Source organism: Phycodurus eques, chromosome 17 (genome assembly GCF_024500275.1).
Source record: "Phycodurus eques isolate BA_2022a chromosome 17, UOR_Pequ_1.1, whole genome shotgun sequence".
Lineage (NCBI taxonomy): Eukaryota > Metazoa > Chordata > Actinopteri > Syngnathiformes > Syngnathidae > Phycodurus > Phycodurus eques.
This window is the reverse complement of record NC_084541.1, coordinates 9,311,176-9,328,020: the sequence shown is the minus strand read 5'-3', so window position 1 is coordinate 9,328,020 and position 16,845 is coordinate 9,311,176. Positions and strand designations below refer to the sequence as shown.

At 39.1% G+C, this 16,845-nt stretch overlaps 1 protein-coding gene across 1 annotated transcript; it reads left to right on the top strand.

The window, feature by feature from the left end:
- The first annotated feature begins 2,964 nt into the window (after nt 1-2,964).
- slc22a6l (solute carrier family 22 member 6, like) lies at nt 2,965-14,872 on the top strand. The gene is made up of 11 exons (XM_061703386.1): nt 2,965-3,206; nt 7,291-7,808; nt 7,875-7,978; nt 8,154-8,308; nt 8,393-8,561; nt 10,131-10,254; nt 10,349-10,464; nt 10,577-10,791; nt 13,248-13,356; nt 14,241-14,444; nt 14,545-14,872. Exons 2-11 carry the CDS (start codon nt 7,410-7,412, stop codon nt 14,630-14,632), a joined length of 1,683 nt encoding a protein of 560 aa, XP_061559370.1. The 5' UTR covers nt 2,965-3,206; nt 7,291-7,409; the 3' UTR covers nt 14,633-14,872.
- The last annotated feature ends 1,973 nt before the right edge of the window (nt 14,873-16,845 follow it).

Genomic DNA, 16,845 nt, shown 5'->3' with positions numbered 1-16,845 from the left:
ACACTGATAACATCATTAGGGATGATATTTACCATCAAATGGGATTATAATATCAGAGCTGAGGACATCGACCTGGATTTCACAGTAAGGAATCTACTGTAAAACAGGAATTACAAACAGGATATCGAGAACACTTCTGCATTAGTTTACATTTTAATCAACCTTGCAGACAGTTGCTGTCTTAGGAAGTGTTGTTTTCAGGTGACGCAATCTGCAAAAAACAGATCTATTCTTGGTGCTGATGTTTTGCAGATGCCCTACATGAGGCTGATATGATCAGTATGAGGTAGTGGCTATGTTGAGTAAGATTTCCATGCAACGGAAGGGGTAATTATTGAGGCTTTTTCATTGTTATGAAATAATTACAGTATATTTGGAAAAATACGACACTCTTACTTCACCTTTTTCCCCCTTTTCCCTAAAGGGGTACATTAGATTGTGGCATGCGCTCTAAGCTCTTATATAGAGATCAGATAGTTACCGCCAAGTTGAATGTCAGTTGCTTGGAAACGGTACAGGAAGTTAAACGGAAATAAAGTCATAAAAGTGACATGATCTGAGGCGGCACGGTGTACGCGTTAGTAACACATCTTCCTCACTTGTGAGCTTCTGGGTTTGAATCCGGGCTACGGCCTTGCTGTGCGGAGCTCATTTCACATTCCAAATCATGCATGTAAGACTAAAAACAAAATTGTCCTTAGGTGTGAGTGTGAATGGTTGTTTGTCTATACTTTATGTGTCCTATTATTGGCTGGCAACCAGTCCAGGATGTACTCTACCTCTCTAAGGTCAACTGGGACAGGATATGCAGCATAGAAAATACTCGAAGGCTACTTTGAGAGGGTTTAAAGTCAGAAAAAAAGAACAGTTTGTTTGTTTTTCGTGCAGCATGAGCCACAGTCCTGCAGTAGAATGGACCTTGGACAGTTGGGCAACAACTTTTTTTTTTTTTACAGTTGGGGATACAACCGTACGTTAATGCCCACTGATTTTCTGATAACATACTTTTTATTTTGCAGTGATGTAGTCACACCCGTGACCGTTACTCCAAATGATCCTCTTGAAAACAATAGGGCAGTTGACTTAAAAAAATACATCATCTTGCTGATGAAATAAATTGAATTAAATGTGGCTCACTAAAATATAAATCGTGGCTGATAGAAGTCACTTTAAGTGTGTAGCAAATTGTTAGATCACAGCTTGAAGAGTTGCCTGAGATCAATGCTGATTACTGTCTTTTTGGTGTACAAATTTTTTATATATTTTCACTGATCCAAATCATTTAGTTACAGTTAATGTGATACAATGAATCAATTTTCCAATTTACAACAGCATATTGGCGACTACAGTACATGTATTCGCTATGCAATCATTTACACGACATGTTGAAGTTTATATAGAAAAGCATATTGGACTAATATTCTTTTATATATGTATATGTATATATATATATATATATATATATATGTCACATAATACTTTATGCTTGCTCATGCATAGATCACATAAAAGATCACATAAATAAAAAAAAGCTTGCCAGCAAAACCACACTTCTCTGAGCATGTGTTAACTCCACGTGTTTTTTAAACTTGAACGTGTAGTCATTTCACAATAGTGTGAACAGTCAGTAAATCATTGGTATAGACCGAACTGGAAAAGGTGATAAAATTATGTGATTTATTTGATTACAATATACATCTATTTTGGGGGGGAACTAAAAAAAAACAGCACACTTTTCAGTTAGTAATTATATGGTCTCATATTTCAAAGTAGACATACAGTACATTCAGTATTTCACCTCCACATTGGGGATAGGGTTTGTTGTCATTGCTCTGCAGCTTCTTAACAACTGCAGAAAATGTTCATTATTAGCTCTTTTACAAGGTTCAGACCTTTGGACTGTCACAGCTTCATAAAAAAAAATGTATTTTGTTCTTGGCTTCTGTTGTAGACAGGTCAAAGTTAAATGAGCTTAGTTGTGTTGTAACTAGTAACAGAGAGAGCGGCACAAGGCAATGAGAAAATAAGTAATGTGTTACTACTGTCAACATGGTAGCAGTCATATTTGACCAGTGCAATGTAATGGAAGACAGCCTCCTGCCCGATGATAGCTGGGATAGGCTCCGCTCCAGCACGCCCACGACCCTAGTGAGGAGAAGCGGCTCAGAAAATGGATGTCAACCAATGTAGATGTCCAAACTACCACCATCAAAAAATATTGTTAAATTAATACCTGTTCGGTATCTTTGTGGCAGAGCGCTTGTGTTGTCTCTCAATAGATTGTGCAGCAAGTGATCTGATCTGTAATGAAGTTTTTGGTGAAGTCTGTAGCTTTATGTTTATTAATGTTTTGGGATTCAAAAGCCACTCAAAAAGAGTTTCCAAGGACAACTCTATGCTGTTTCTGACTCTCACAGCTGAATCAACGTATTTTCGGGGGGTTTTGTTTTTCTTTGGTGCACCTGCAGCTTCATTCAGGCTGACACCTCACGCTGATCATTACACAAGTGCACACATTCCTCAAAACTATTCAGCAGGACAAAAAGTCAGAGGTTTAGGTTTGTGCTCCAACAATAGCAAAATGACACTTACATTACATTACATAGTTGCCACGCAAAGGCTTTGTTTTTTCCATAACTACACTGTTTGACAATTAGAACTGTTATTTTCATTTCCAAGAGTCCCCTTTACTAAAGTTACTGATTATTCTGATTACAGAATCCCAAAAATTTGGCTCTGCAGATTTGTGTAAAATGCCTCATGTCCCATTGGTAGAAGCAATGATAAACAAAAAACAAACACATATGAGGCAATTTGACGATTTTTAACATATTCAATAATTTAAATAGCAGCGGGGAGTAAAAATGAGTCAAACTGAGGTATCTGCCCACTTTTGCTCTCTTGCCTGACCAGACTTTGAGCCTATTCAGCAGACTCTACATTCAAGCTCCGCATTGAGTGAGTGGACTGCTAATACGTCGTGCGGCCGGCTCAATAGCACTTCAATAATCCAAAGTTCATAAGAAGCACTGGAATTTGAGAGCAGATTATTTGCAATAACATGCAGTCACAACTTTATGTACTTCCATTACATTTTTTTTACCATCTTTTAAAGTATTTTATTTGAGTTGATGCTCTTGTGCGATCTTGTGGGAGAATTGAAGTAAAGACGTATGCTGAAAGCTATTAATCATCGTATTCTGCAGGTAAGTCCTTCCCAAATTCTGTGCTGTGGAAACTCAAAGGTCAAACACAGTCCGTTCCGGGATGCTGGTTGATCTCCAAATGTTCACATTTAGATTACGTTTTTATTTTTTTTAGGACTTTAAATTGAGATAATCTGTTCTAGAATCAAACTGCTGACACCTAACGCAATACAGTTTTAAGTAAACTTCTTAACTATCATACAAGTGCAAAAAAAAGATGTTAACTGCTCTTAATATTAAAAGGTAAAAAAGTCAAATGTGAACTCAACTTTCACTTGATGATGACCGAAGGATTGATGGCAAACCGGGAGAGGGCAGATACTGCTGATTTAGAGGCAAGACTCTTCACATAGAAACTAAATGTTCCCCATTTATCAGCGTACAATCCCTTCTTATAAAGTGCATATTTAAAGTCTACACACCCTGGGCTCTAAAGCCATGTTTTTGTCATATAAAAATGAGACCAAGAAAAATTATTTCAAAATATTTTCCACCTTTAATGCAACCTATATGTAAAACTCAGTTAGGGGGAAAATTGCAATGCAAACAACTGATAGTGGTAGCACAAGTGTGCACACCCTCTTAGAATTGGGGGAGTGGCTGTTTTCAGAATTAACCTATCACATTGAAACTCATGTTAAATGGTAGTTAGTCAGTACAGAACTGTCACCATTTAAAGGGCTTTTGAACAACCCCAAATAAAGTTAAGATGTTCTACTAGGCTTATTCTGACATTTATTTTTTATTGTTTAGCAGAAGCCTAAAGGTTTTGTGCTAACACTCACTGCTTTTTGAACTATTTATAATACCTTCCACCGTATCTAAGGACCCATTTTCAGCTGACGAAAAACAGCCCCAAAGCTTGATTCTGCCACCACCATGCTGCACTGTAGGGACGGTGTTCTTTTGAGGATGAGCAGTGCCAAACGTATCTTCTGGGTTTATGGCCAAAAAGTTCAATGTTGATTTCCCAGGTCTTTGGGAGATTTTAAGTGTGGGTTTTTTCTGTATGATATAAACCTTCTGTCTTCCCATCCTACCGCATAGCCCAGATAACTGTATATGAAGACAAAGGGAGATTGTTGTCATGTTGTTACTAAATAGCCAGTACTTGCCAGAAAGTATTGCAGCTCCTTCAATGTTGCTGTTGGCCTCGTGGCAGCCTCCCTGACTACTTTTCTTATTGCCTTTTCACCAATTTTGGAGGGACGTGGTAATGTCACTATTAGCTCATATTTTCGCCATATGACGACTGTCTTCATTGTGTTCTGTGATATTTAATGCATTGTAAATTATTTTGTACCCTTCTCCTGACTGATACCTTTGAACAATTAGTCCCCTCTAATGCTGTAGAATCTCTTTGTGGACCATGAATTGTGCCGTAAGATGTGACTACAAAAATGTCAGGCAAAGCCGACTAGAATGGCTGAACGTTCCATCCATCCATCCATTTTCTACCGCTTATCCGAGCTCGGGTCATGGGGCAGTAGCTTTAGCAGGGACGCCCAGACTTCCCTCTCCCCAGCCACTTCATCCAGCTCTTCCAGGGGGATCCCGAGGCATTCACAGGCCAGCCGAAAGACGTAGTCTCTCCAGCGTGTCCTGGGTCGTCCCCAGGGTCTCCTCCCGGTGGGACGTGCCCGGAACACCTCACCAGGGAGGCATACGAATCAGATACCCCAGCCACCTCATCTCGCTCCTTTCGATGTGGAGGAGCAGTGGCATTACTTTGAGATCCTCCCGGATGAACGAGCTTCTCACCCTATCTCTAAGGGAGAGCCCGGACACCCTGCGGAGGAAACTCATTTCGGCCGCTTGTATCTTGTTCTTTCGGTCACGACCCACAGCTCGTGACCATAGGTGACCATAGCTCGACTGGTAAATTGAGAGCTTCGCCTTTCGTCTTAGCTCCTTCTTTACCACATCGGACCGATACAAAGATACAAAGTCCACATCACTGCAGACGCTGCACTGATCCGGCTGAACGTTATTTAGCATTAATCTAAGGCCCTTTAAATGGTGGCACGTGTGTGCTAGCTCCCATTTAACATGAGTTTGAATGTGATTGGTTAATTCTGAACACAACCACATCTAGGGTTGGGCATTGTTTGAATTTGAGCGATTCCGGTCCCGATTCCGGTTCTTCATTTCGATTCCGGTTCCAAACGATTCTTGATTCCGATTCTTTAAGGGAGCTGGGTCAAAAATGTTTGCATGGTTTAAATAAACAGTGTCCAAATTATGAACATCCATTTTCTCAGCAGCCTGCAGCATAAACTAAAATTAACATTTGACTCTGCGTTCTTAATAACCAACATCAATATCAAACCTATGAACTAAAAGGCAATGTGTGTGGCACTAACCCAATTGACTTAATATGGATTAATTATTGTTTCAGCTAAAAGTTAAATACAGCATTGTTAACATAGTTATTTGTGACCATTTTATCACGTCAAATGGTTTATGTGTGGAGGTTTTAACTTGACTTCCTGTTTTAAGCATGGAGTCTTATTTTGAAGGGTGCGCACCAGAACTCAGCATTTTGGCACGAAAAATAACGGCAGAGGTAAAAACGAATTTAAAACAAATGCAAAAAAAAAAAAAAAAAAAGTAATGGATGGAACCAAATGCTCTGTAAAATGTTCGATTCCTTTATCAACACCGATGAGACAAGGTTAGTGTTTGTGAAACTGTGAGACAGCGTTTTTGAGAATTTTGTCCCAATTCATTATGATGTAAAGTTGCTAGTTTGACACTTGGTGAAGTTTTAGCTCAATGTTAAGGTTGTAATGAGACTCAACTTTCTTTCCAGTACGGTTAAGTAATTTATATTTTAATTTTGTGTCTGTCTTCAGCTCTTACGTTGGTTTGAAATAAACGCTAAAAACCATCAGTGCAAGAGTGCAACTCACCGTTTAACTTGTTAGCTGGCTCAATGTTAGCATAGAGGTATTTTATTGTTTCACTCACCCAATTGACTGAAGTTGCGCACGGTGTAGGCTGAGGCTCGAACCGGGAGGGAGAGCGTACTGGAGCCTATCTCAGCTATCTTCGGGCGAGAGGCGGGGTACACCCTGAACTGGTCCCCAGCCAATCACAGCGCACATGTAAACAACCAGTCACACTTGCCTTCACACCTACGGCCAATTTAGAGTCTTCAATTAACCTACCAAGCATGTTTTTCGGATGTGGGAGGAAACAGGAGAACCTGGAGAAAACCCACACAGACACGGGGAGAACATGCAAAATCCACACAGGAAAGGCCAGATTTGAACCTGGGTCCTCAGAACTGTGAGGCAGATGTGCTAACCAGTCAACGACCGTGCCGCCCTTCAGGTCATATTAAAAGTGGAAAAAGTTTTAAAATAGTCGTCTCTTTTTTGAATATCATAAAATGTCGATTTTCTTTATACTATACTACAGTATAGCACTACTGACAACTTTGACATATAGTACTGAGCAGCCAGTAAAGAGGCACTTGGGACACTTTTTAATTTATGTAACCCTTCCCTTCTTTCAGTTTTCAATTGGGAATCAAAAGTCAAACAATGAAAAGGTGATTATTTTATTATCTAACCTAAGACAAAGACGTTTTTCATATTTCAATATTTGGCTCAATGACTCATTGATTAAATTAGTTTATGGTTCCAGTGCCACAATGGTATCCAACATCCAAACTGGCACGTGCAGAGCGGTTTCCAGGTCACCTAAATCCAACCAATGAAATATTAAAATAAAATTTAGTCTTGTGGCCCATTTTGTATGTTTGATCCGGGCCAAAGTATTTTTTATTTAAATTGAAAATAACAAATTACTTTCCACATCACGATTAACTTTCACTCCCCATTCTACAGTTGTCATACCATTCTCTTCGGTGGTAGAAATAGAAAAAAGGGAAAAGAAAAAAATCCTTTCAGTGCCTACTGAGATTAAGCCTCGTGAGATATGCTGTCATTTTGTGCGTATATGGATTTTTTTGTGTGACTTTCATTCCCCCCCCCCAAAAAAAAAAACACAAAAAACCTGTACCTTTAAAACTAGTAATGCAACATAATAACTGGCCATTATTTTCCTACGTTCACAGGTGCTGAGGGGAATGTTCATTACTCCTACCACAACATAAGACATGTTTTTGTAACTACTAGAACTCCTGGTGCCACTAACCAGCTTGTGGGGATTTGAGAGAAAAAAAAAACATTTTAAATGGCATTTGGTGACCTTTTGGAGCAGGTGGGCAGCACAGGCCGCTTCCAGATCCTGCATGTGACCCTGCTCTGTATTCCAGTGCTACTGATGGCCAGTCACAACCTGCTGCAGAATTTTGTGGCGGCTGTGCCTCTTCACTACTGCAGCGCACACGCAAACATCTCTCAGCTAAAGCTTAGCCCGCAAGAAATCCTGACAGTCACAGTGCCTTTGGACCAAACCGGCAAGCATCAGAGCTGCCGACGCTACGTTATTCCACAGTGGCACCTCCTGGACAAGAATGGCACTTTTAAACAAGAACAACAGGAAGATTTTGATGTTGATGCAAACCTCCAGGGATGCACAGATGGATGGTCCTATAATATGACTGGAATGACCTCTACAATCATAGCGGAGGTAAGGCTATGTTTAGATTTGTAGTCTCAGCATGGTTGTTTAAAAAGCGTTAAATTGTGTGTTCAGTGGGATTTGGTGTGTGATCTGCGCTCTTTGAAGCAAATGGGCCAAACCGTCTACATGGGAGGTGTCCTTATGGGATCCGTTGTCTTGGGAAGTCTTGCAGACAAGTAAACAAGAATCTTAACTGACCAGCTTTACATTGTAACACTTAACACATTCTTCTTAAATTACTCGTTTATTGAATGGAATGCGTTCAATGAAGTGAAAATTATCCTTATATTAGAAACATGCATCTTGTTTTTGCACATTGTGAGCTACAGTGATTCTTTGCTATGTTCTCAGGTTTGGGCGACGCAGCCTTTTGATCATTTCTCACCTGCTGATGGCAGTGGCCGGGACCTGTGCTGCTTTCTCCACGTCCTTCCCAATGTTCTGCCTGTGCCGATTTTTTTGCGGAATGGCTCTGTCAGGCGTGGGCCTCAATACTTTCTCTCTCAGTAAGCAATTCAGTTTGACTGGGAAAGATAGTCTCAATGAACATGCTGCATCTCACACAACACTGTATTATCTCTTTCAAAAAGTTGTGGAGTGGATACCGACCCATGTGCGGACCGGGGTGGGCACTCTCACAGGTTACTGTTACACACTGGGACAGTTAATCCAGGCGGGCATCGCTTATTTCGTCCGGGACTGGAGGTGGTTGACCTTGGCTGTGTCTTCACCGTTTTATGTCTTCTTCATCTACTCATGGTGAGATGTTCTAAATTGAGCTCATGAGCATCTTTCATAGATTCAGTAAAGAACAAAATACTAATTAAAAGATGGTACAACATCAGGTACACATACGATGAGAATTACGCTTTTTACTGTTGTTATTTGTGTTTATTTACCTACACTGTATGAACTTAAGTCTAAGGACAAAACTCCTTATATATTAATAAATTAGGTGTAACAGATTCCTTAGTTGACCACCAAATCTTAATTATTCTGCATACAGAGTAGTTAGGGGTACAGTAATTGATAAGTCAATTAATTGATAGTTAAGATTTCAGCTGATTGTGTGGAACTGATTATTGATTAATAGCCATTTGAAGCAATTGAGACAAAATGAAGAACACAACTTGACTGCAACCAGCAGAGGTGCTCTTCAGTCAAAAATACTTGACTCTCCAATTACTACGAGAATGACAAAGTTCTAAATAAAAATACACTAGCATAGTAAGCCAAAGTGTTTATTAAAAATGAGGCAGCAGTTTAAAAAAAAAAAAAAGTATATTACAGTTTGAACATTAACACATGCTTACATTTAGGAAAATAAAAATTACTTGACTGATGATTAGGCGGCACGGTGGACGACTGGTTAGAGCGTCAGCCTCACAGTTCTGAGGACCCGGGTTCAATCCCCGGCCCCGACTGTGTGGAGTTTGCATGTTCTCCCCGTGCCTGCGTGGGTTTTCTCCGGGCACTCCGGTTTCCTCCCACATCCCAAAAAACATGCATAAATTGGAGACTCTAAATTGCCCGTAGGTGTGCATGTGAGTGCGAATGGTTGTCTGTTTGTATGTGCCCTGCGATTGGCTGGCAACCAGTTCAGGGTGTACCCCGCCTCCTGCCCGATGACAGCTGGGATAGGCTCCAGCTCACCCGCGACCCTAGTGAGGATAAGCGGCTCAGAAAATGGATGGATGGATGAATGATGATTAAATTAAATTTATTGCATACAAATAAAAATAGTACCTAAATAAATGTTTGAAAACAAACAGTTCTAAAATATTAAATGCAAATGTATTGTACTTAAAAGTTAAATACAACTGAACTCTTAACAAATGTACTTGATTAAAAAGGTTGAAGCCACTGTAAAAGTATGCATAGTACATTTCTTTCAGCACCTCTTTCGCATTCCACTTGTGATACATGTATCACACAATGCATGCCATGCTTAGTTGTTTAAAACAAATGCAGTATGAAAGATAAGTCTTGAAATAAATATACTAGCTTAAAAAGCTTTCCTTATCCCATTCTGATATATATATATATATATATATATATATATATATATTCAAATTTAATTAGTACTTAATTTTATCTCCTCTTTTATCCATTTTATTCTATAGCCCTCTCTTAATACTTAAACCATAAATCAATACTTGCGGCGACAATCAGGCAATCAAATCTGAGAAAATATATCTTTGTATAGGCAGAATTTTTAACATAGCTCCTCTGTTGGACTTATACAGGTTTGGCTAATGATGTGAATGTTGTTTTGGCTAATGATGTGAATGTAGTTCTTGGACTGTAAACAAATGCTCACTCATACAGGTGGTTTCATGAATCTTCAAGATGGTTGGTCCTCACCCAAAACTATGACCAAGCCATCAAGAACCTTAAAAGTGTCGCAAAAATAAATGGACGCCATGAGGAAGGAGACAAAATTGACATCAAAGTAGGTGAAAATGTTAAGGGTCTTAACGACACCATTTTCTTCTGTTGGATATAGAAACTGAATTTGAGTGAGGATGACTTTCTCTATGCGAAAGATGGTGCAGGAGTCCATGAAGAAAGAGATGTCATGCTCACAAGGCTCCTACACTGTCTGTGATCTGTTCCGCACTCCCACAATGAGGTCGATGACAATCTGCCTCAGTGCTGTCTGGTGAGCAAACACTCACATGCAAGCACTTCAAATGACTTCACATTAAGCACTTTCCACAGCTATAAACTGAAACGTTCAGATTTTAAGAACCCTTTGCCTTACTGTTCCACAGGCTATCAACAAGCTTTGCGTACTATGGGCTTGTTATGGACCTCCAGAAGTTTGGGGTGGACTTCTACTTAATCCAAGTCATCTTTGGGGCTGTGGACATTCCCGCCAAGGTCGTCATAACTGTGACAATGAGTTTTATCGGACGCCGTCCATCCCAATGTGGTGCACTTATCATTGCTGGAATCACCGTACTGATCAACCTTATGGTACCTTATGGTATGACATAATACCAGACACGCCGAGGATACATCATTCACATTTACTTCTAGATTAGTTTTAGTAACAGTATTTTTAAATATTTTACAACAAACATTATTATTTTATGGTCGACACCTCGTAGGGCACTCATTAAAATAGGAAAAATAAACATTTTATCCCCAAAACATCTGAAAAGAATATTACTTTACATAACTTTAAAAAAAAAATAAAAAATACTCCAGTTACTTTTTCAAATTGTTTTATCACTGTCATTATAATGTTGAGCTGATCTGTATAATATATTTTTCTATCCTTAGATTTACAGTGGGGGCCAAAAGCATGTCAATCCTTTGGAACATCTTAGATTTCTGCATACATTGGTCTTAAAATGTAGTCTGAGCTTCATCTAAATCACACAAATAAAAAGAGTCTACTGTAATACAACACAAATAATTATATGTTGTTTTTTTTTTTTTTTTTCTAAATAACCTGCCCGATGATAGCTGGGAAAAGTATCTCTAAAAGCCTTGATGTTGATCAGTCCACCGTTAGACAAATTGCCTAAAAATGGAGAAAGTTCCTCACTGTTTCCAAAGAGTGGCTGTCTCGTAACGATGACTGCAAAAGCACAGTGCAGAATGCTCAATAAGGTTTAAAAAATAAATAAAAAATTAAAATCGCTACAGTGTCAGCTAAAGACTTACAGAAATCACTGGCACATGACAGCATCTTTGTTGACAAATTCACTATACGTAAAACATTAAACAAAAATGGAGTTCACAAGGGTGGCATGGTGGGCGACTGGTTTGACAGTTGTTAAATCCAAGGGTTTCATTTACTTTTTCCGCTCTGCCCTGTGAATGTTCATGTTGAAAATATGAGAACATTTTATTGTTTGTGTGGTATTAGTTTAAGCAAGCTGTTTAATCTTGTGATTTATATATATTTTGACCAATTTCTGTGGACATTTAAGAATTTCCATAGGGTTCACATACTTTTTCCTCCCACTGTAATTGTTTATTTTCCATTAGTATTAGCATTAACATTGTTCACTGATTGCAGGAGAAACATTTCATGATTCTACTGCCTTACAACGTAACAAATATTTTCCTTAACCAGACAGTTTTCTTGTTTGCTTTCAGATTTGATTGCTGAATTAAGTCTGCCCTCTGCTGGTTACCGACGAAAACGCTGAATTGTTTAATTACATCAATCCCTAATAACGTACATGTTCCAGATTCCAATACTGAAAACCTGCGATAGAGACCACATAAAAAAAAAACTAAAAAAAATAGTTTTATCCCTCACACATACTATAAAAATATTTAACCATATTAAAATACTTTTTAAAAAAAAAAACGTTTTTTTCACTCTCATTTGCATGCTTTTCCAAATGAGAGGCAAAAAGTGCTTGCTTCAAGCTGTTTATTTGTAACTTCCAGTAAATGTTTACTGTAAAAATCATATGCAAAAAACATTGTATATAGTATTTAAACATGTGATTGGTTAGTGACCAGTCCAGGGTGTACCCTGTCTCTTGCTCAAAGGTAGGATAGGCTCCACCTTTTCTGTGATCCTAGTGAGGATAAGCAGGATAGAAACTCTATTGATGCATATTCAAATACCAAAATGTTCAACCAAACCATATACTTCATCTAACGAAAGTAATTGTCTAATGATGTGAAAGTAAATCTTAATTGTAGCAAATATTGTGAAATGCTAGAAACGGGCTAACAGAAATTAGTATAGATGTTATGAAACCTTCAAACAGCTGCTAACAACTGTAACACACAGAGCAGAAGCACATACAAACAGAACATACTAGGATGTCATCTGACTGAATAATGACCTCTATCATCAAATATGTGAGAACTTGTGGTTGTGGAGGGGGTTGATCTTGGCCGACTCGAAATGGCACCAAAGGTATTTACTTTTTTAAAGATGATGAGATCGCTACTCCAGCCAACACTGCGGTGTGCTGCGATGATCAGTTTCGACTCGGTCTTGAGTTCTACCACATTTCTCATAGTGTCACTATGCGTTTACATGTAGACCAGAAGTTAAAATGCCACCGAATGCGCAAGTGGTGCGTGCATAGAGTCCATTAACTGCCAAAAGTCGAGAACCAAAGTTAAAGACCTGCTCTCTCTTTTCTTCTTGCTTTTAATGACGCTGCATCTCTTCCAGTAATCCTCAGTGCTGCTAAGTATCTTGTGGCACTACACCTAAGGCGCAGAAGTCTAAATTTGGACTTGCAGAAGTATTTAAAAATATGTTTTAACTAACAAGTAAGTGTCCGTATGTCCAAAATGTTCCTTAGGAGTGCCTGAATACTGTAAAAAAAACAATCAAAACAAAAGATTAAAAAACTGCAATATAATGGGGGCGCAAACGATGAACTGCAATATAGCAGGGTAACACTGCACAGTCAGTGCAAAGCTAAGTGACCTGACTGACATTCCACCCGTGCACAGACCAACAGACGCTGCGCACCACTCTGGCTGTCGTGGGTAAAGGCTGCCTCGCTGCTTCCTTCAACTGCTGTTACCTTTACTCAGGCGAGCTCTTCCCCACCATAATTCGGTGAGTTGATTATGTCGTTGCACATGTATGCAAGAACTTAAACTCATTAAGACAATCACCACCTCAGCTGAGAACTTTTCTCCTTGACTATTTGAGCAGGATAATCAGACTGACAGGCCACTCTGAATTATTACATAATGGTTCAAATAACATTATGTCTCATAATGAATATAAAATAGTTCCAACATGACGTTTAATTCCTGTGTTGAGTGTGCATGTTCTCCCTGATGCTCCATGCGCTCCTTTACTGCGGGTACTCCACCTTCCTCCCACATTCCCAAAACACACAACAACAGGTTCCTTGAAGACTCTAAATTGTCCAGAGGTGTGAATGTGAGTGTGAAAGCTTGTTTGTCTTTTTGTGCCTGGCGATTGACTGACGCCCAGTCCAGTGTGTACCTCGCTTCTCGCCCTTAGGTCAGGTGGGATACACTTGCGAATGAGGACAAGTGCTTATAGAAAAGGGATGGATGGAAATAGTTTATGATCTAGCTACAGACATTGCAGTGTAAGTGTGTGCCCAACTAAAGGTCAGAGGTCAAGGGATGAGCAAAAAATGTGAACCATGATGAAAGTAGGTCACATAAACCCAATGATCTTACCTCAGAGTCCTAATACACCTGTGTTGTACTGACCCCTTCACTTGGCAGATATTTGGGAGGATTACAAATACAACACAAAAGTGTTTCAAAAAATAGCAGAATGATGCATATTATTGAAATACATGTATATCATAGTGGAATATCCATCCACCCACGTTCTATAGCGCTTGTCTTCATTTGAGCTCAATGAAGCCTATTCCAGGTGACTGATCGAGAGGGGTGGGACACCCTGGATGAATCGACACAATAATCATGACGTTAAAGTAAAATTTTGTACCTCAGTCAGAATGGAATGGGCTGGGTATCGATGACGGCTCGTGCCGGAGCAATGGTGGCCCCGATGGTGCTTCTGAGTGGTGACTTCATACCTTGGCTGCCGGGTATGATCTACGGAGGAGCCCCCATCATGAGTGGCGTGGCAGCCATATTCCTCCCGGAAACACTTGGCTCGCCGCTTCCTGACACAATACAAGACGTCGAAGACAGGTAAATGGATAAATCATGTGAACAAAAAAATACACCTAGTTGCAAAGTGAATTAAAAGTAAACACCCATCCATTTATGAATTGCCTGCTTTTTAATATAGGGGCTCTGGGAGAGTGTCCAAAATGCCACAAAAGGAAGCAGCCGTTCTGCAAGACACGCAAGCGAATCTCCTGAAGCAGGTCGTCTGAAGGCATCAAAATTGTATTACTGATTAACTGTCAAACTTGAGCGGGTATGTGTTTCTGCAGCTGTTTTCGCAGTGATTTTAATTTAGCCTACTCATCTCCTGTATGACTGCCAGGAATATGGAGACTGATGCGAGTTATAGACAGGTCAATCGTGGAAAGAAAATATCACATATGGTTTTACAGTAGCATTGAGGACTTTAGTGATGCTGGAGCCTCATAATGTTTTGTATTTAAAATCAGCCAAAGGAAGTTAAAAATAAAAACAATACCAGCCTATGTGTGTTGTCTGTTGTCATTTAGTATACAGTACAACTTATTTTATAGCAACAAATGTGTTACATCATATATGGAAAGCTTTAACCTGATCATGAACAACATTTAGTATGGATAATGAGATTATATTTGAAGCTTCCTCATGTAGTTGAACCAAGCTCTCACCAAAAAGTTCAGGAGACTCGATTTTCGGTGCAATTTCAGTATGACCCCTGCACTATAAACTATACAGCTGAACTTAAATTGACCTTCTCTTGAACTTGACTGTCGTTCAGCTCCATCTCAAGCTACGGTTAGCCAGCTAAACCCTTTTCGTCAATTACAAATATATATGGAGAAAAGTGATAAACGTTAGGAGGACTAACAAGTGCGGGACTAACTTAATTATTAGTTAGCCCCAAAAAAAGCGAACAGGACGATAACTTTAGATCAACAACACTAACCTGTCATGTGTCTGGTGGACGTCGCTGCCTAAAATAATTTGGGTCCCCATTTTACTGGTTACATTTTAAACATTGCCAGCACTCGGTTGAGCTATGTAAATGACATCCTAGGTAAAACAGTATCTATGTCAAGTCTAAACCCTTATTTGTGAGTGGAAATGATTACATTCATTTTAAATAATTCATCCGCTGTTGGATGTTTTAACCACATTTAAACCTGTACCCAAACATCCGGTTTAAATGTTGATGTAGCTAAAGAGCGACACCTATGCGCATGATTGGATATTGCAGCAATGACTCCATCTAATGTACACTGCCTGTGCCTACACCTGACTCCATTCACTCTGCTAAAATCTTAACAGACCTTCATGTTTTTTTGTTGTTGTTGTTTGTTTTCCCAGACTAAGGGCGTGTTAGCTATTATACATTATTTCACATCTGCCACGTTCCGTTCCAGTTATAGTTTTACTGGACTTTCCACTTTGCTGCTTACAAGACGCTGGGCCTTCATTCTCTTGTGTTAAAGGGGACATATTTTGCCAAACCAACTTATTCTGGTATTTGGGATGTAATATTGTATCTACGTTGCCTCAATCAATACAATTTAATGAAACAAATAATATAATCTTGCTTCCAAATGTAGGTCATTGTTTCTGATCATGTTTAGGCCAGCAGAGAAGGCCTTTTGCTGGCACCGATGGTAGGGCACTGCGTCTTATACTCATTTGAGTTCATATTTATACATGGACTGGAAGTTAAAAGAACAGGATTGGCTCACCTCTACAATCCTAAAATATGGAGGAAAGTAAGTTAGTCATGATAGCGTTGGAGTTTTTGTATGAGTTTTTGATCCAAAAAAAAAACGTTTTTTTTTTCTGTTAGCTCATTTAATATTGTTTTACCATTTTAAACTGGCCATACTATAGTATTGTTAATTGCCTTTAATTGCAGAAAAAGCGTTACAGTGATGCTGGTCTTTCGTTTGAATTCAGCATTCATCCACATTTTAGGCATTAAAATGACCTGTCACCTTCCTGTATTCATGCAACTTATTCACCCAGCACATGAATAAAACATATTCTTTTGCCTTAATAAATGCGTTTGGACACACATTAGACAATTTTGTACTGGGACTCCTCCCCACACAATTGTTGTGTGATGTACTTGTTTTGCAATTGGTATTGCCATCTAGTGGTGTGTTTTCACTCATGCTAAAGTATACTGAAATACAGTACAGTGTAACTATTTTAATCTTACGTAATTGCCAGATAAAAGACCCCTGTCTGCACAATTTAGTGTCCTGGAGGATATTGATTTTGTTTCTCAAATAGAGGAATAGAGTATAAAGTTATTTGAAAGCTAGTTTTTCTAAATAAAAAAACGTTAACCTTTACAGTGAATAGTATAAATCTGTTATGAAATATGTTGCATCATCATTCCCCGGCAGGATTAATTATGGGGACTATATCGTATTTTTTTCTCAAAGTATATGTGTGT